An 18,684-nucleotide genomic window follows, 5' to 3' on the forward strand; every position below is an offset into this window, starting at 1 on the left:
TTTATTTTCATACAAATCTTTTCATTTTTTCCAGTTTCAGACTTCTGACCCTGATATTGTTTTTTTTTGCGGGGGGGGGGGGGGTAATGAAGGGAGAGGGACTTAATAAAATGTAATAAAACCTGATAATGTAATAATCTGTCTACCAATAATGTAATAAAGGGGTCAGAAGTCCGAATTAAAAAAATGTAAATTTGAAATACATTTTTTTTAAAGTTTTAAAACTGTAAAAAAAAATTGGATTAAAAAAAAAAAGAAAACGGTAAAACGAAAAAAAAATGGATTAAAAAAAATTAAAATTGTAAAAAAAAAAAAATTGAATTAAAAAAAAATTAAAACTGTAAAAAGAAAAAAAAATGGATTAAAAAAAATTAAAACTTGTAAAAAGAAAAAAAATTGGATTAAAAAATTAATATATATATATTTTTTAATAAATTCTTCTATTTTTCAAACTTCAACACTAAAACTTGCACTTTCTCTCTACAGATAAACACTCTGGATGAACCCAACATGTATTAATGGATGTTAAATGGAGTAGAGACTAATTATAAATCAGAATATAAACAGTAAATGATGATTAAACTATATTTTCCCCCTTTTAAAAACCTGGATTAACATTCAGCATGTTGCGTTCAAAGACTCAACAGCAGGCTGAGAAATGTAGGACAAAGATCATCATTCCTTCTCAGCTTAGAAGGAAAAGAAGAGAGAGAGAGAGAGAGAGAGAGAGAGAGAGAGAGAGAGAGAGAGAGAGAGGGAGAGGAGAGAGAGAGGGAGAGGGAGAGATGGAGAGGGAGAGGGAGGGAGAGAGAGAGAGGGAGAGAGAGAGGGAGAGAGAGGTAGAGAGAGAGAGGGAGAGAGAGATGGAGAGGGAGAGAGAGAGAGGGAGAAATGGAGAGGGAGAGAGAGATGGAGAGAGAGATGGAGAGGGAGAGATGGAGAGAGAGAGAGAAGAGAGAAAGAGAGGGAGAGAGAGAGAGAGAGGGAGAGGGAGAGATGGAGAGAGAGAGAGAAAGAGAAAGAGAAAGAGAGGGAGAGAGAGAGAGAGAGAGAGAGGAGAGAGTGGAGAGAGAGAGAGAAGAGAAAGAGAGGAGAGAGAGAGGGAGAGACAGACAGAGAGAGAGAGAGAGACAGAGAGAGAGAGAGAGAGATATGGAGCGAGAGAGAGAGAGAGAGAGAGGAGAAGAAGAGAGAGAGAGAGAGAGAGGAGAGAAGAGAGAGAAAGAGAAAGAGAAAGAGAAAGAGAGGGAGAGAGAGAGAGGGAGGGAGATGGATGAGAGAGAGAGAAAGAGAAAAAGAGGGAGAGAGAGAGGGAGAGACAGACAGAGAGAGAGAGACAGAGGGAGAGAGAGAGAGAGACAGAGGGAGAGATGGAGAGAGAGAGGGAGAGAGTTATTCCTCCAATATTAGGAAAAGAAAAGAAAAAAAGAAAAAAAACAGTGAAACAAAGCTGGAGATAAAGAAAATAAAATAAAAACACCAGCAGAGACCAACAAGTTATCAAAGATCTCCTTCATTGTTTTAATAAGTAAGACATTGTGCCACAAAAATGTCAAGTCCGCAGCCACAGATCACGTGCCGAGATTAACTAATTCCAGCTATTATTATATTTATCATCATGTCATTCGCTTCTTCCTTCTCTTTCTCTACGCTATTCTTTTCATTCTTTTTATCCATTTTTTTTTTTGCAAATCACTTCTTTTACATTTATGTATAAATATATACAGTTTATAGATTATTCTCGGAGAGCTTTGGGGGGGGGGTGATTTTATTATTTATTTATTTATTTAATCTTTTTTTTTTTTTCCGTGTGTGTGGTTGTGCTGTCGTCGTTTTGTCGGAGAAACGTTAGCAAGAGAGAAAAAATACAGACGGCCGACGTCACTCACGTCTCCCAATGTAGCACATGCTTATTTAATCGTATCATGAAATATAACCAGCAGAGCACACACACACACACACACACACACACACACACACACACACACACACACACGCAGAGACACACACACACACACACACACACACACACGCAGAGACACACACAGGAATGTTAACTGCTATCATACAAAGAAGTGGGAGGAGGAAGAAGAGGAGGAAGAAGAGGAGGAGGAAGAGGAGGAGAAGAAGAGTAGGAAGAAGAGGAAGAAGAGGAAAAAGAGGAAGAGGAGGAAGAAGAGGAGGAAGAAGAAGAGGAGGAAGAAGAGGAAGAAGAAGAAGAGGAGGAAGAAGAGGAGGAAGAGAGAAGAGGAGGAAGGAGTGGGAGGAGGAAGAGGAGGAAGAAGTGGGAGGAGGAAGAAGAGGAAGAAGAGGAGGAAGAGGAGGAAGAAGAGGAGGAAGAAGAAGAAGAGGAAGAAGAGGAGGAGGATGAAGTGGAAGAGGAGGACGAGGAAGAGGAGGAAGAAGAGGAGGAGGAGAAGAAGAGGAAGGAGTGGGAGGAGGAAGAGGAAGACAGAGGAGAGGAGGAAGATAGGAGGAAGAGGAGGAAGAGGAGGAGGAAGAAGAGGAGGAACAGGAGGAGGAAGAGGACGAAGAAGAGGAAGAAAAGGGAGGAAGAGGACGAAGAAGAGGAAGAAAAGGAGGTAAGAGGACGAAGAAGAGGAAGAAAAGGAGGAAGAAGAGGAGGAGGAAGAGGAGGAAGAGGAGGAGGAGAAATGAAAACATGGAAAAAAACTCCGGCCACAAAGGCACTGACATGTTTTTATGCTTTATTTTTAGGAGGTGGAGCTTCGTTTCTGTGACCCTGTGACGTTATCGGAGCGTTTTTTTCTGCGGTTAGACGACGACGACGAAGAAGAAGAAGAAGAAGAAGAAGAAGAAGTGATCAGTTTTTTTTATAAACATGCATGATGCTGGTTTGTTTTCTCCTTTTAGTTTCTTTAAGCATGTGCTCCATTTGAAGGTTTTTACTAAATCGATATAATGTGAGAAGAAGAAGAAGAAGAAGAAGAAGAAGAAGAAGAAGAAGAAGAAAAGAAGAAAGAGAAGAGAAGAAGAAGAAGAAGAAGAAGAAGAAGAAGAAGAGAAGAAGAAGAAGAAGAAGAAGAAGAAGAAGAGGGGCCAGTTGTTTTCCACAGCTGAATAAAACACTACTTTTATATTTATATATATATATATATATGTGTGTGTGTGTGTGTGTGTTTTAGAAAAGTGACTCATTTAACAAAAAGAGGGGCGAATAAACCAACAAAAACAATTTTAAAAAAAGAAGAAGAAGAAGAAAAAAGCTGTATACAATGTCTTTCTTTCTTTCTTCTTTTTTTTTCATTGGTTAATTTCACACTTTATTAAAAATGTACATGTTTTTTTTCTTCCAGTATGAGTGTGTTGTTGTTGTTGTCGTTGTTTTTCCCCGTAAATGCAAGAAGAAGAAAAACCCCAAAATAATAATAATAATAATAATAATAATAATAAAAAAAGAAGAAGAAGAAGAAGAAGAAGAGAAAGCCCGATGTGTTCTGTGGGTTTGGGGGGTTTGGGCTTACCGTCCTATTGCTGACTCTTGATGAACTTTAAACTGGTTTTAATGGGAATCTTTAAAAAAAAAAAAAAAACCAGTCCAGTCAAAGTCTCCCTCCTCTCTCTCTCTTTCTCTCTTTCTCTCTTTCTTTCTCTCTCTCTCTTCTCTCCCTGTGGAGCATGGTAACATTGAGACTCGGTCGTGGGGCTCAGGGTGAATATTCAGGTCGTTGTTGTTGTTGTTGTTGTTTTTCGGGGGGGTCAGATGGGGGTCAGATTGGGGGGGGGGGGGGTCCTCTCAGCAGCAGCCTCCGGTCGAGGTGTTGACTGGCTTGCTCTGGATCTTGACGTTGGAACTTCTCCGAGGAGTTGGCCGTGGCGCCGGGTCCCATCCGCTTCTTGATCTCGGCCGCCATGGTCATGAAGGCTTGCTCCACGTTGGTGGCGCTCTTAGCGCTCGTCTCCAGGAACGGGATGCCCAAGTTATCTGCGAACTCCTGGAGAAGAGAGGGAGGGAGGGAGAGATGGAGAGAGGGAGGGAGGAGAAAGAGAGAGTTAGAAACATGTCTTAAAACAGGGGGGTCAAACATGAGGCCCGGGGAAAAAACCGGCCCGCCAAAGGGTTCAATCCGGCCCACTTTCCTTCCTTCCTTCCATCCGTCCTTCCTCCCCTCCTTCCTTCCATCCGTCCTTCCTCCCTTCCTTCCATCTGTCCTTCCTCCCCTCCATCTGTCCTTCTTCCCTTCCTTCCTTCCATCTGTCCTCCCTTCCTTCCTTCCCTTTCATCTTTCCTTCCTCCCTTCCTTCCATCTGTCCTCCCTTCCTTCCTTCCCTTCCATCTGTCCTTCCTTCGCCTTCCTTCCATCTGTCCTCCCTTCCTTCCTTCCCTTCCATCTGTCCTTCCTTCCCTTCCATCTGTCCTTCCTCCCTTCCTTCCTTCCATCTGTCCTTCCCTTCCTTCCGTCTGTCCTTCCCTTCCTTCCATCTGTCCATCCTTCCTTCCTTCCCTTCCATCTTTTTCCTTCCTCCCTTCCTTCCATCTGTCCTTCCTCGCCTTCTTCCTTCCTTCCTTCCTCCCTCCCTCCCTTCCATCTGTCCATCCTTCCTTCCTTCCCTTCCATCTTTCCTTCCTTCCTCCCATCTGTCCTTCCTTCCTTCCATCTGTCCTTCCTCCCTTTCTTCCTTCCTTCCATCTGTCCTTCTCCCTTTCTTCCTTCCTTCCATCTGTCCTTCTTTCTTCCTTTCTTCCTTCTTTAGCATCTGTCCTTCCTGCCTTCCTTCCTTCCTTACTTCCATCTGTCCTTCCTTCCATCTGTCCTTCCCTTCCTTCCATGTCCTTCCTCGCCTTCTTCCTTCCTTCCTCCCTCCTTCCATCTGTCCATCCTTCCTTCCTTCCCTTCCATCTTTTCCTTCCTTCCTCCCATCTGTCCTTCCTTCCTTCCATCTGTCCTTCCTGCCTTTCTTCCTTCCTTCCATCTGTCCTTCCTTCTTCCCTTTCTTCCTTCTTTCCATCTGTCCTTCCTGCCTTCCTTCCTTACTTCCATCTGTCCTTCCTTCCATCTGTCCTTCCTCCCTTTCTTCCATCTGTCCTTCCTCCCTTTCTTCCTTCCTTCCATCTGTCCGTCCTTCCTTCCTTCCATCTGTCCTTCCTCCCTTTCTTCCTTCTTTCCATCTGTCCTTCCTCCCTTTCTTTCTTCATCAGACGTCAAAGTTTGACAGCGAAACTTAGATGTAAATAAACTGTTGTTGTTTTTAGAGCAGCCTGTTTATATTTGTCACATCTCTCTGCTTTGTGGGTTTGAATCTATGTCAGTAGGTCGATTGAACCTCATGTTGAGCCACAAAAAGCTGCAGCAGGTGTTAGCGGTGGACGAACCTCAAACCAGCTCGTATTAATAAACCTGACAGCTGCTCGACTGTAAACCGACACATCTAGAACTGAGCTCGTCAGTCTGAGGCCGGAAACAAACATATTAAACTGTCTGTTTAAACCATAGACTGTATATAAGAAATGTACGTAACATCCGTGACGTCACCCATTGGTTTGTGGACTGCTGCTCGGAGGCCAATAGTATCGGATCTGAGCAGCGCCATCTTGAAAATTTCAGGTGCATGCTGGGAAAAATAAAAACATGGATTCTACTTATATGGGCATCAGGAGGAGCATGAGGCGCCCTCCTGAACCTGTGAACCAATCAACCTGTCAATCACGACGTAGCCACGCCCTAATGCATACCCTGCTTTATCGTCACATATAAAATCAGGGACCCTCCTGTCGTCTTCCCGGGTCAAATTGACCCCGTCTGTTTTGACTGTTCCTTCCTTCCTTCCTTCCTCCCTTCCTTCCTTCCGTCTGTCCTTCCTCCCTCCCTCCCTCCCTCCCTCCTCTCTTTCTTTCCTGCCCCCTACCTTCCTCCCTTCCTTCTTTCCTCTGTCCTTCCTTCCTTATTTTCTCCATCCTTCCTTCCTTCCTTCCTTCCTCCCTCCTTTCCTTCCTTCTTCCTTCCTCCCTCCCTCCTTTCCTTCCTTCTTTCTGACTTCCTTCCTTCCTTTCCTCCCTTCCTTCCTCCCTTCCGTCCTTCCTCCCTCCCCCCCTCCTTCTCTCTCTTTCCTAGCCCCTACCTTCCTCCCTTCCTTCTTTCCTCTGTCCTTCTTTCCTTACTTCCTCCTTCCTTATTTTCTCCATCCTTCCTTCCTCCCTCCTTTCCTTCCTTCCTTTCCTTCCTTCCTCCCTCCCTCCTTCCTTCCCTTCCTTTTTCCTTCCTTCCTTCCTCCCTCCCTCCCTTCCTTCCTTCCTTTCCTCCCTTCCTTCCTTGACTCGAGGACAACAGAAGGCTTTAAACTAGCGATTGAGACCATAAACACATTTTGAAAACGTTTACTGAGGTTAGAAATCAAGTGAGAAGTTGGTGAATTCTCCATTGACTTGTATAGAGACGGAAGTCCTTTTGACACCAAAACGGTCGCCCCCTGGTGGCCTTTTGATAGAATGCAGTTTTAAGTTACTTCCGTGTTGGCCTCATTTCAGAGGACCGGAGCTCCCCGCCTGGTTTAAACCCCAGAATGAGGACTAACTCTGGCCCGCTTACCTTCGCTGTGGTGTAGTCGACGACCTTCTTCGTCGTGAGGTCACACTTGTTTCCTACTAACAGCTTGTTGACGTTCTCGCTGGCGTAGCGGTCGATCTCCTGTAGCCACTGTTTGACGTTGTTGAAGGACTCCTGAAGACAACAGACATATTTTATCACCTACAGTGTATTTAAGTGGACTTATACCTATAATGACTTCATATAAAAAACATCAAATGAGAAGGAAACATTTTTGGAGAATTTCTACATTTAAATTTTAACGCATTTTGTTAATATTGAGCAGAACGTATCCTAAAAACTACAATTTTTTTATAAATAAATGTTTAATTTTGTGTGTATATTTATCTTTGCTGGACAGGAACCACTAAACATTTCACTACACATTGTGCTGTTTATGAATGTACTTAATGAAGTACCGTTGAGCGCCGATATCGAACCCCGGGTATCGATACCGGTACCGGTTAAAATGTGAAAGGTACCCGACCCTAAATATTCTGCCGTTAACTGACCTGATCTGTCACATCGTAAACCACTATGATGCCGTGAGCTCCTCTGTAGTAACTGGACGTGATGGTGCGGAACCGTTCCTGACCGGCTGTGTCCCACTGAGAGAAGAAAAGAAAAGAAAAGAAAAGTAAAGTAAAGTCTGTCACACACGAGCCAAAGTGAATCTGTGCTTATCTGTTTACGGCCTCGTTAACGCTCCGCTTACAATCTGAAGTTTTATGGTCTTTCCGTCCAGCTCGATGGTCCTGATCTTGAAGTCCACTCCGATGGTACTGATATAGCTCTCTGTGTACGTGTCATCCTGGGACGGACACACACACACACACACACACACACACACACACACACACACACACACACACACACACACACAGGTTATCACCCGTCACTCACAGTGCAGGACAGGTGGAGATATTACAGCTCGTTACGTAAAGACACACTCACTGCAAACCGGAGGAGGAGACAAGACTTTCCGACACCAGAGTCACCGATCAGGAGCAGCTTGAATAAATAATCACTGAGAAGAAAGAAGAGGAATAAAAACATTAAACATTAAAACACATTGTTTTATTCTCAAACACTTAAAAGTGACGAAATCACATCAGAAACAGACTGATAAGATCAATACGTCATGGGGCTGCAGATAATAGTATAATATAATATAATATAATATAATATAATATAATATAACATAACATAATATAATATAATATAACATAATATAATATAACATAATATAATGTAATATAATATAACATAATATAACATAATATAATATAACATAATATAATATAATATAACATAAAATAATATAATATGACATAATATAACATAATATAAAATAATATAATATAACATAATATAAAATAATATAATATAACATAATATAATATAACATAATATAATATAACATAATATAATATAAAATAACATAATATAATATAACATAATATAATATAACATAATATAAAATAATATAATATAATATAACATAATATAATATAACATAAAATAATATAACATAATATAATATAACATAAAATAATATAACATAATATAATATAATATAATATAATATAAAGTTGTTTGTATTTACATAACATAAAAACTGTACCTTTTGAGACATTTTGTTGTTGTTTAAAATAATTTGTTTATGTTAAAAAATGATATTAATAGATAATAAAAATGTGCTTATTGTTCTCAGTAATGTAAAATACTGAAAAAGGTGATAACTGATATTAATAATCAATATAACACTTTTATAATAATCCTCCACAATCCATATCTATTCATGTATTATATAATTATTATATAATTATAATAATATAGATTGAAGTCCATTGACTCTTATCTTTTACTATTTATGACTCTTATCTGTTTCCTGCTCTGCTGTAAAATGTAAATTTCTCATTTTATAACACAGTCCTGCTTTATTATATCACTTATTATTTTATATTATTAGGGTTTTTTATTAAATTTACTGTTTAGTTTTTAAATAGTCACAAAAAAGAGAGAATCACATTTTCTATACCATCTTATTCTGTGTGCACAAAACTCCTGTGATGACTAAATTCATGCAAATCTGTCAAATTAATCAATAATTATAAAATAGTTGGTCGTCTTTAAGCTTTTTATAAAACAGCTGTACAGTTTAACAGGCTGAATAGTGAAGTAGTGCAGATACATTAGTTGATTATTTTAATTAAAATTGACTCCAGATGTGAATATTTGCAGCTGTTCTGTATTTTTTGTTGTTTTTCTTAATTAAAACATTTAATTTTGGACGTTTGGTTGGTAAAACATTAAAGTTTGAAGATGACAACTGGTAGACAGACATTTTTCACCATGTTCTGTCATTTTATACACTAAAAAAATCAGTTTATTGAGGTGAAAATCGACAACTACCACTTCTCTTGGACTTTTAGGGACAACGTTTGACCATATTTTGATATTTTGACTCAAACCTAACCTGTAAAATAATCACAAGTTGCAGCATAATTATACAATTAACTATTTTATATTCTAAACTATTAATTCACTAATCAAAAGAACAATAATAAATGGATTTAACATCAATAAAAGTAGAGGTTAGTTGAAGCTTTAAACTGAGTATTTTCAGGGTTTTAGTTTGTTTACTTTGAGCTCTGTTAAAGTGTAATTTCGGTAATTGATTATTGACCGTTTAAAGTGATTTTCCAGCTTCTTAAATGTGGATAATTTCTGGTTTATTTTTGTCCTCTGTGACAGGAAACTGGATATGTTTATCTTATGGACAACACAAGACATGCGAGGACGTTATTAACCGTCTTCTGACATTTTATAGATCAAACAACTAATTAATTAATCAAGAAAATAATCATTACACACTGAAAATAATTAGTTAGTTGCAGCTTTAGTGAAAAGTAACAATAAACAATAAACTAAATACATTTTCTGGGTTTTAAACTGTTTTATTTGGAGTAAAAAAAGCAGTTTGAGGACGTCACCTTGGGCTCTGTTTAACTATAATTTTAGTAATTGATTATTGATCATTTTTGGGGTCTAAATACTCTGATTCCAGCTTCTTAAATGTGGAAAACTTCTGGTTTATTTTCTAGTCCTCTGTGACAGTAAACTGGAAATCTGTTGCGGACATTTGTGTTGGTTTAACATTTGTTTTGGGGTTTAAACTGTTTTAATTGGAGTAAAAAAGCAGTTTGAGGACGTCACCTTGGGTTGTATTAAACTATAATAAACATTCTTCACTAGTAACTCACATGTTATAGCCAATAATCCCTGAAATTGATCCATAATTATAAAATAACTCTGGAGGATGACGTCACTAAACTAAACTCCACATCACGAGAAAAAATGTAGTAACTTCCTGTTTGGATAAAATACACCTAAAATCCTGTTTAAAATGCAAAAAACCCATCCATTAACACGTTATAAGCATGTTAACTGAGCAGAATGTGTCCTCAAAGAGAAGAAACTCACACTAGTTTATCTAATTAAGCTCAAAAACAACAACAAAAAAAATCCCCCTTTAAAGAGTGTTAGCCTCCTAGCTGCTAACGCTACTCCCATTAAAGTCAATATAAGTCAAATGTAACACAACGCAGAGAAAATGTAGATAATTAACCGGTTAAATAGGTGTTATATTAAACAGAATATGCCACCAAACACGAGCAACAAGATAAATAACAACGTTGTCAGTCGGGAGTGCGTATACGAGTATAGCTATCTTAGCTTAGCATACGGAGACAAAGCAGTTCATTCTGAATGGGATGTTAGCCTAGCCTAGCCTAGCTTAGCTTAGCTGCGGCTAAAGCTGACAGCTCATCACCGCTGAGAGAAGAAAACACTTACTATTCGGGATTCATCGTTGACTACGGGTAATAAACGCTGGGTACAGTGGATGCAGCTGGGTTTGGTCGCAGGTTAAGCTTCGTAGTGAAGAAAAGACACCGGTTTCTTCTTGTTTTTTTCTTGTTTTTTTGTGTTTTTTGGTGTGTTTGTTAGGAGAAACTGGCTAAACTGGTTGTCGCAGCCAGAACAGCATAATCGAATCAAATATGGCCGTCAGAGCGCTACCTACCCGGAAATACCAGAGGCAAGGGATTATGGGTAGTGTAGTCTTCTAAAAGCACAGAGTGGTTACGGAGTAGAGAAAGGGAGGGTCAAACTCATCTTCATTCAAGGGCCACAAAACAGCCCAGTTTGGTCTTATGAGGATCAGTAAAAAGAGGGGAGGAAGGAAGACATGGAGGAAAGATGAAAGAAAGGAAAAAAAGAAAAAAGAAAGAAATGACAGATGGAAGGAAGGAAGAAAAAAAGAAAGAAAGGACAGATGAAAGGAAGAAAGGAAGAAAGAAAAAAGAAAGGACAGATAGAAAGATGAAAGGAAGGAAAACCTGAAGGAAAGATAGAAGGAAGGAAGAAAGAAAGAAAGAAAAAAAAGAAAGGACAGATGGAAAGAGGGAAAGGAAGAAAGAGCGAAAGAAAGGACAGATGGAAAGATGGAAGGAAAGAAGGAAGGGAGGAAAAGAAAGAAAGGACAGATGAAGGAAGGAAGGAAGGAAGAAAGAGCGAAAGAAAGGGTGGATGGAAAGGTGGAAGGAAGGAAGGAAAGACAGACGGAAGGAAGGATGAGAAGACAAGAAGGAAAGATGAAAAAAGAAAGAAAGAAAGAAAGAAAGAAAGAAAGAAAGAAAGAAAGAAAGAAAGAAAGAAAGAAAGAAAGAAAGAAAGAAAGAAAAAAAGAAAGAAAGAACGAAAGAAAGGGTGGATGAAAAGAAGGAAGGAAAGTGGGCCGGATTGGATCCCTCAACGCGCTGGTTCTGGCCCACGGGCCTCATGTTTAACCTCCCTGGAGTAGAGCAAGACATTAAAATTACACTGAGGTCCAGTTTGTGAAAATGTCCTCAAGTGAAGGTCCGGAGCATTTCCAGTACCTTGAAGTAGTATAGTAGTTACATCAGCATCTGTGTCTAGAGGGTAATAATAATAATAACTGAAGAAGGGGATCCTTCCAATATCAGAGGCTGCAGTTTCAGGAACGCTTTTCTAGGACCCAAACATAGACTGTATATAAGAAATGGACGTAACATCCGTGACGTCACCCATTGGTTTGTGGACTGCTGCTCGGAGGCCAATAGTATCGGATCTGAGCAGCGCCATCTTGTACATTTCAGGTGCATAACAGGAAAAATAAAAACATGGATTCTACTTATATGGGCATCAGGAGGAGCATGAGGCGCCCTCCTGAACCTGTGAACCAATCAACCTGTCAATCACCACGTAGCCACGCCCTAATGCATACCCTGCTTTATCGTCACATATAAAATCAGGGAGGCCAAAATGTCCCAAATGAACATCATACTGCATTGAAGAAGGCTTTAAACTAGCGATTGAGACCATAAACACATTTTGAAAACGTTTACTGAGGTTAGAAATCAAGTGAGAAGTTGGTGAATTCTCCATTGACTTGTATAGAGACGGAAGTCCTTTTGACACCAAAACGGTCGCCCCCTGGTGGCCTTTTGATAGAATGCAGTTTTAAGTTACTTCCGCGTTGGCATCATCAGGACTGGAACTCCCCGCCTGGTCCCAAAGTTTTCCTAACGAATTGGATGACCCGTGTGTGTGTGTGTGTGTTTGTCGTTGTTACGTGGTGGGAACCGCAGTCGGACAGCACACTCACAGCGTGGGGACCAAAATGTTTTCCCCACCAAGAACAGCATTGAATTCATTGAAAACAATTCAGGGGGATACCCTGTCAAAGGTAGAGGAGGAGAGGAAGAGGAAGAGAGGAGGAGAGGAGAGGAGGAGAAAGAGGAGGAGAGGAGAAGGAGGAGAGGAGGAGAAGGAGGAGGAGAGGAGAAGGAGGAGAGGAGGAGAAGGAGGAGAAAGAGGAGGAGAGGAGAAGGAAGAGGAGGAGAGGAGGAGAAGACAGGAGAAGGAGTGCACATAAAACAAATGACGGACATCTAAAATGTTCCTGTATTTCTTTTTATTAAAAATATAAAGTAAAACATTAATGACACACAGATCACAAAAATCAATCCAGAATCATTTTTATAAAGTAAAACAGGTGATTAGTCAGTTTGATTGACAGGACAGATGATCAGAGGGGAAACATTTTCACCATCATCATTAACACTAGGACTGAGGTATGGGTAGAGTTTCTCAGTGAAGGAGCAGTCAGTAAAGGAGTAGATAAGAGCTGCAGTATCTACGTCATAAAAGGAGACCAGACCCTCCTCATAATCCACAAACACCCCCACCTTCTGAGGCTGGGACTTCAGAGAGAGACGGACTGAAGGCCCAGCAAGAGCTCTGTACTCGTTTCCATTTCTCAACCTTATAGTCCAGTAACCATTCTGAGGACTCAGTGTTATTTCTCCCTTCCTGTTGATCGACTCTCTGGCCACTCCTAAAGTCCATTCAGTCTTCTCTTTAACCTGAACCTCAAAGTAAAATCTGCCTGAAGAGACACTCTGCTTTCCTAACACACTGACACATCTAGAAAATCTCTTTGGATTGTCTGGAAGATTCTTTTTCTCATCACCACAATTTACTTGTTTCACATCATCAGACAGGATCAGTTCAGGATGTGCTGTATCAGGATCAAGAGTCACATCCACTGCATAATGCTGGACCCTCTTCAGCTCAGCCTCAAACAGCTTCATCTGTTTACTGAGTGTCTCCTGCAGCTGAGCCACAGCTCTCACCACAGTCCCCTCATATGATGGTGGACGGACGCTGACCTCTGTCCAGTCTTTGGTGGGTGGAGCAGCTTTCAGGGATGGGAAGTTTTGGAGGAAGTGGAGGTGGTCTTCAGAGTGTGAGAGCTTCTCCACCTCAGAGCTTCTCTTCTTCAGCTCAGAGATTTCCTGTTCCAGCTCTTTGATGAAGTCTTCAGCCTGTTTCTCTGTTTTTTTCTGCTTCTTGTTGATTGAGTTGATGATTTTATTTTTACCTCTCTCAACAGACTCCTTCAGAGCGGTGAAGACCTGAACACCTTCTGCTTTCTCTCTGTCTGCAGCTTCCTTACTGAGGTCAACTGAGTGTTTGATCTCTTGAATCTTCAGTCGTCTCTTCTGGATTATCTCCTGAATTTCAGCCTCTGTCTTCCCCAGCTCTGCCTTCTTTCCTTCATATTCTTCTTTCAGAGGAAAACACTCATGTGTCTTGTGGTCTAAAACAGAGCAGAGCATGCAGACACATGTCTGGTCGGTCTTACAGAACAACTCCACAGGTTTATCGTGCTTCATGCACATCCTGTCTTCCAGGTTCTCCACAGGGTCCATCAGCTGATGTCTTCTCATACCTAGAGCTGTCAGATGAGGCTCCAGGTGAGTCTCACAGTAGGAGGTCAGACACACCAGACAGGACTTCAGGGCCTTCAGTTTGGTTCCAGTACAGACGTCACAGGGAACTTCTCCTGGTTTGGCAGCTTGTTGCTCTGAGCTGCTGCTGCTGGCTTTCTGTTGAGCTTCCTGTCTGAACTGAGAAACCATCTCAGAGATCATTGTGTTGATGTGAAGTTCAGGTCTTGTGTTGAAAACCTTGTTACACAGTGGACACAGGTACTGGTCATTACTGTTCCAGTGTTCATTGATGCAGTTTTTGCAGAAGTTGTGTCCACATGGTGTGGTGATTGGATCAGTGAACACATCCAGACAAATGGAGCACAGAAACTGATCTTCAGATAGCAGACAGCTGGCAGCAGACATATCTACACATGTAGAGTGAAAGGAAAGAAACACATTTAAATTCAATACAATAGAGCTGTTTTAGGTAAAAAGAAAGCACACCAAAAAAAGGCAAAAGGGATGTTCATAAAATTGTGTGTGAGGCAGGATTTAAAAGCAGAAACAGTGTCAGCACATCGAATTCTAACTGGAAGACAGTTAGATAAAGCTGAAGTGCCAGTAAAGCAAAATCTGGGTCAAACTTTGAGCTTAATCAGGACTCTGGCACACAGTGCCGGTCCTGTCCTCCCTGGGGCCCTAAGCAAAATTCTGCTAAGGGGCCCTGACCCATGAGCCAGCTGCCATGTAAAACATTTATTTCATTTGCCACACAATCACACCTGATACACCAGTGTTCCCGCTTTAACATTTAAAAATCTACATTTAACCAATAGCCATTGCTGCAATCCATGTTTGCAATATCCTCCTTTAGTCTAAAATTGTAACTAACTTAAGTTATCGTTGACTGAGAATAGATCATTGTCTTGTTTTAAAATGATGTGCAACTTATTTTTCTGCACTTCATATCAAATAAGCGTATTCTCCAGAGAACATATGTTGCTTGACGCAGCCTGAGTTTTACTTCACTGCACATGTGTGTCCTGCACCTCTAGCGAACAGTACAATTGTGGCTACAACAAGTAGGAATAACCCAAGATGTCTTATTGTGCAGTATAACACTGTTATAATGTAATAAGTCATAGAAAACAGAAGCTGAATTTCTTGTATAAATTCTTTAAAAAAAATCAAACCCAACAACAACAGGAATCTCTACTTTGTTACAATGCAATACAAACTATTTACATTTTCCCTCTCTTCACCAATCATTTTTCAATTCTCTCTTTTTATTTTTTTATACTATTACAGCAAATGTGAAGAAATTGTTCAGTTTCCAACATCAATGGGACATAAAAAGTGGGCATATGTGTATCTATGGATGAATAAGTGGCAACTCAGCCTACTTGGACAGGGATTGAAAACACAAATACCTGCTTGTTGTTCCCGCAATTCACTCTTGTGTTGTTTTCTTTTCCTTTTTTCGTGGCCTGAGGGAAAGCTGCGCTTCATCTTGCCTACTGTTATCAGTAAATATGAGCACACTTTGTAACTCAGGTGCAGACTTGGCGGTGGGCGGGGCCTTTTCGGACGTGCAGGGCCCTACGCAGCCTGCGTAGTCTGCGTATAGGCTGGACCGGCTCTGCTGGAACAGCTAGCAGGCCAAACCCATCAGATCTAAGAGGCCTATTTAGAAAGAAAGGGGTTATCAGTTCACCAACATACTCTGGCATATGAGCATGTAAAACTTTGTAGATCAAGAGTAAGTTTATAAAATGGATTCTAAAAGAAATAATAAACAGTTTGATTGTGGTGATGTGAGAAAAGGTCTTCATCAGAAGTCTGGCTGCAGAGTTCTGCACAGTCTGAAGCTGATCTACAGCTCAGGCACTGAGGCAGCTAAACAAGGTGTTACAATAGTCCAGGCATGAAGAAATAAAAGCATGAATCATTTTCTCTGGATTGCTACAAGATAACATTGGTCTGATCTTGGAAATATTCCTGAGTTGGTAGAAAGATGATTGTACCAATTTCTTTGTGTTTTGTTCGAAACTTAAACTCACTGTTGAAGATAACACGCAGGTTGATACGAGTGCCATTAATATTTGGGTTAAGGGGATTGAGTAGTGGCTGGACTTCATTTTGGAGGTGCTCAGTGCCGATGAAAAGCACCTCTGTTTCATCAGAGTTTAACTACAGAACCTTTTGTGACATCCAGTCTCAAACATCGGCTAAGCATCTTTACAGTGTTCAGAGGGTTTAATGGAGAGATATAACTGTGTGTCGTCTGCATAACAGTGAAATGAGATGTTATGGTGATGATTGATATTACCTAATGGTAGCATAAACAGAGAAAACAGAATTGGTCTAAGAATTGATCTTTGAGGTATGCCACATGTTGTCTGTGCAGTTGATGAAATAAATCCATCAAAAGAGACATAAAATGATATTCTATTTATTAGCAAAGCGTGATTGATGGTGTTGAATGCTGCACTAAGGTCAAGGGTGGGGACACTTATGCCAAACTGTGATCAAACTGCTGCCATTTAAACAGTGCTGGTAGTGTTTATCCACAGGACTGCATGGTAAATTTAAAGGTTTTATCAATTTCTGTGACATATTTTCTGTGTGTTATTTGGCGCAAACCTTTTCATCTGCAGCTCATTGTGGCTGTTTCTGATTGTACTGTTCCTCTTTGAAATATTTAAAACTGATAAAATAACAGAATATGTCCATATCTTGTTGTGTACATCAGTTGTTATTAAATTGTTATTGAAGAATCTCACTGTTAACAAAGCTCTGCTAACTTGACAAAAACATTTTATTTCCTGTAGCTGCTTCACAATAAAAGTTGCTGCTTCCTGGTAGAAAGCTTTTAATGTGAAACAGCTACAGGAACTGAAATGCAGTGTGGCTGAAGGAAGTGATCAGTAAATAACAATAAGATCAGGAAAGTTAGTGTGATAATAAACTTCAAACTACAGAGATTCAGTTACAATTTACAAAAGTCTTGAGAACTGACACAGAGACAAAGTGATAGTATGAAATGAAAAGAGATGAACTTCCTGTCTCCTGTGTTAAAGCTGGTTGTTGAAACATTAAATATGATCAGTTGTACTCACCAGTGTTTGGCAGAGACTCTGCTGTGTTGTTGAGAAAGACTTGATGAACTCAGTTTCATTTATATTTGGACAGAAGTGGAGAGACTCGACTGCAGCTCTGCTGTCCTCTGATTAATGTTAAGTTTCATTTCTGGAGAGTGACGTTGCAGCTCTCTCCCTTTCCAGTGTGGCTCCTCCTCTTACTACAGCTCTGCTTTTGAGATTTTTTCCCTCCCTCTGATTTACAGTTTATTGTGAAATATCATGGAGCAAAGGTTGTTCTGTATCTAACAGGCAGGAGGAGTTAGACATGTGAAAATGTGTTGCTTAGCTTAATTATGCTATGAGGGTTGAAGGTTTGAGGTTTCTCACAAAGTGATTAAAAACCCAAAAACCCCCTGATTTAGATTTAAAATCAAAGTCTTGTACAGCCAAGCAATGAACTGTGCTCATGTTACTGCTGAGGCCTTTAAGTAAATAATAACTTATTTTCTCTGTTCTTTGAACCAAATGAAGAATCAGATAACAGAGTTTCCCACCACTAAAATCTCAGGTCTCTCAGTCTCTCAGATTGTTAATGAGCTGGCTAAGAGCTGGAGCGCTGAGTGATTGTTCACCTTGTTGTACCGATTGTCAGGCTGGAGAAGTGACACACAGGAGTGGAGTGGCTGATAAAGTGGAAAATAAATCTGAGGACGATGTGAAGTTGGCAAGTGTGGAGCGCTTTCAGACTCTATTCACTCCGCGAACAGGTGGGAGAATAGGTGAGAAGACCAACTTTGGGGGAAATTTAAGCAGAGCAGGGACGTTTGTGAGAGTGATGTCATCACCAAACAGGTCATTGAGGGGAAGTGAGAGCCTGTTATAGCTATATGTAATCAAATGGAAGTTGCAGGTGTTTTTTAATGTTTTCACACTCAGACTGACTAGAGAATCTTTTCATGGACTTGAGTTCAATTAACATGAAAATATGTTGATTTTGTGAACGCTGTTGTAAAATCCAACAATCCAAAAAATATCCAACTAAACTACCTGTCAGGTTGGTCTGATATTTTACTCTCAAGACTTATATTTCTAAACAGAGGACCACACAATATGAATTAATTTTACTTTTTGCCTGTTCAGGTTATTTGTTTCAGGGATTTTCAAGAAATCAGCTTGAAATTAAGATAATGAGACGTGGCTCCAGAAAATTCTTGTAACAAGATATTTTTTCTGGTAACTGGTAAAGACGAAGGAAATGGTGTCTCTTAGTAATAATGTCTCCTTGGTGAACATGAGTGTTTATCCTGTACATGACAGACAGTGTGTTCACTCTCATATATCAGCAGTGTTTGGTGTTTGGCAGCAGTAAAGTAACTTTGGGCTCATTGTTCCTTTGTGTTGTGCTCCATCTAGTGGTCGTTCTGTGTCATTAACAGTCAGCGGCTCACAGAGAAGCTTTTCCTTATTTTATAATCACATAATACATATTTCTTTAAATTATAATTCGTTTTACCAGTTTTCAAACAAACAGGCCAAAGTGGAGAGTAACTAAACAGATAAAATAAGAAAAAACATTTATACATATATTCTATGAATCAACTGTAGTGCTGCAACTAATGATTGTTTGTGCTGACACTCAACAATCTTCGGAACAATACACATGGACAACAAAGCAAAACAGAGATATGAAAAAACAATTGTATTGCTGTTCGGCTGTTCAGGAAGTGCGTTCCACAGACGAGGGGCAGCCAA

At 40.1% G+C, this 18,684-nt stretch overlaps 3 protein-coding genes across 3 annotated transcripts in view; all 3 read right to left on the bottom strand.

Annotated features, from left to right (window-relative positions):
* The window catches only part of LOC133999487 (E3 ubiquitin-protein ligase TRIM39-like), an 87,402-nt gene extending 70,344 nt beyond the window's left edge, over nucleotides 1–17,058 (bottom strand). The window contains exons 1-2 of the mRNA XM_062438685.1: nucleotides 16,969–17,058; nucleotides 15,280–15,532 (exon numbers count right to left, since the gene is read on the bottom strand). Of these exons, the coding sequence (XP_062294669.1) occupies nucleotides 15,280–15,358 (79 nt within the window). The 5' untranslated portion in view covers nucleotides 15,359–15,532; nucleotides 16,969–17,058. The remainder of the gene's footprint in view (nucleotides 1–15,279; nucleotides 15,533–16,968) is intronic.
* On the bottom strand, nucleotides 3,007–10,585 carry LOC134000094 (ras-related protein ORAB-1-like). Its single transcript, XM_062439407.1, is given in 7 exon segments — nucleotides 3,007–3,814; nucleotides 3,816–3,956; nucleotides 6,549–6,680; nucleotides 7,058–7,153; nucleotides 7,261–7,356; nucleotides 7,500–7,572; nucleotides 10,404–10,585. Coding segments are annotated over 7 exon segments (609 nt in total). The 5' UTR covers nucleotides 10,418–10,585; the 3' UTR covers nucleotides 3,007–3,757.
* LOC133999571 (E3 ubiquitin-protein ligase TRIM39-like) lies at nucleotides 12,632–17,089 on the bottom strand. The gene is made up of 2 exons (XM_062438802.1): nucleotides 16,969–17,089; nucleotides 12,632–14,274 (listed from the first exon to the last, which is right to left on the bottom strand). The coding sequence occupies exon 2, from the start codon at nucleotides 14,270–14,272 to the stop codon at nucleotides 12,632–12,634; it is 1,641 nt and encodes a 546-aa protein (XP_062294786.1). The 5' UTR covers nucleotides 14,273–14,274; nucleotides 16,969–17,089.
* Nucleotides 17,090–18,684: the final 1,595 nt, after the last annotated feature.

This window comes from Scomber scombrus, chromosome 2 (genome assembly GCF_963691925.1).
Source record: "Scomber scombrus chromosome 2, fScoSco1.1, whole genome shotgun sequence".
Classification (NCBI taxonomy): Eukaryota; Metazoa; Chordata; class Actinopteri; order Scombriformes; family Scombridae; genus Scomber; species Scomber scombrus.

Bases quoted from the DNA above. Each gene is read 5' to 3' on its own strand.
- LOC133999571 (XM_062438802.1), bottom strand. From the start codon at position 14,272: ATGTCTGCTGCCAGCTGTCTGCTATCTGAAGATCAGTTTCTGTGCTCC.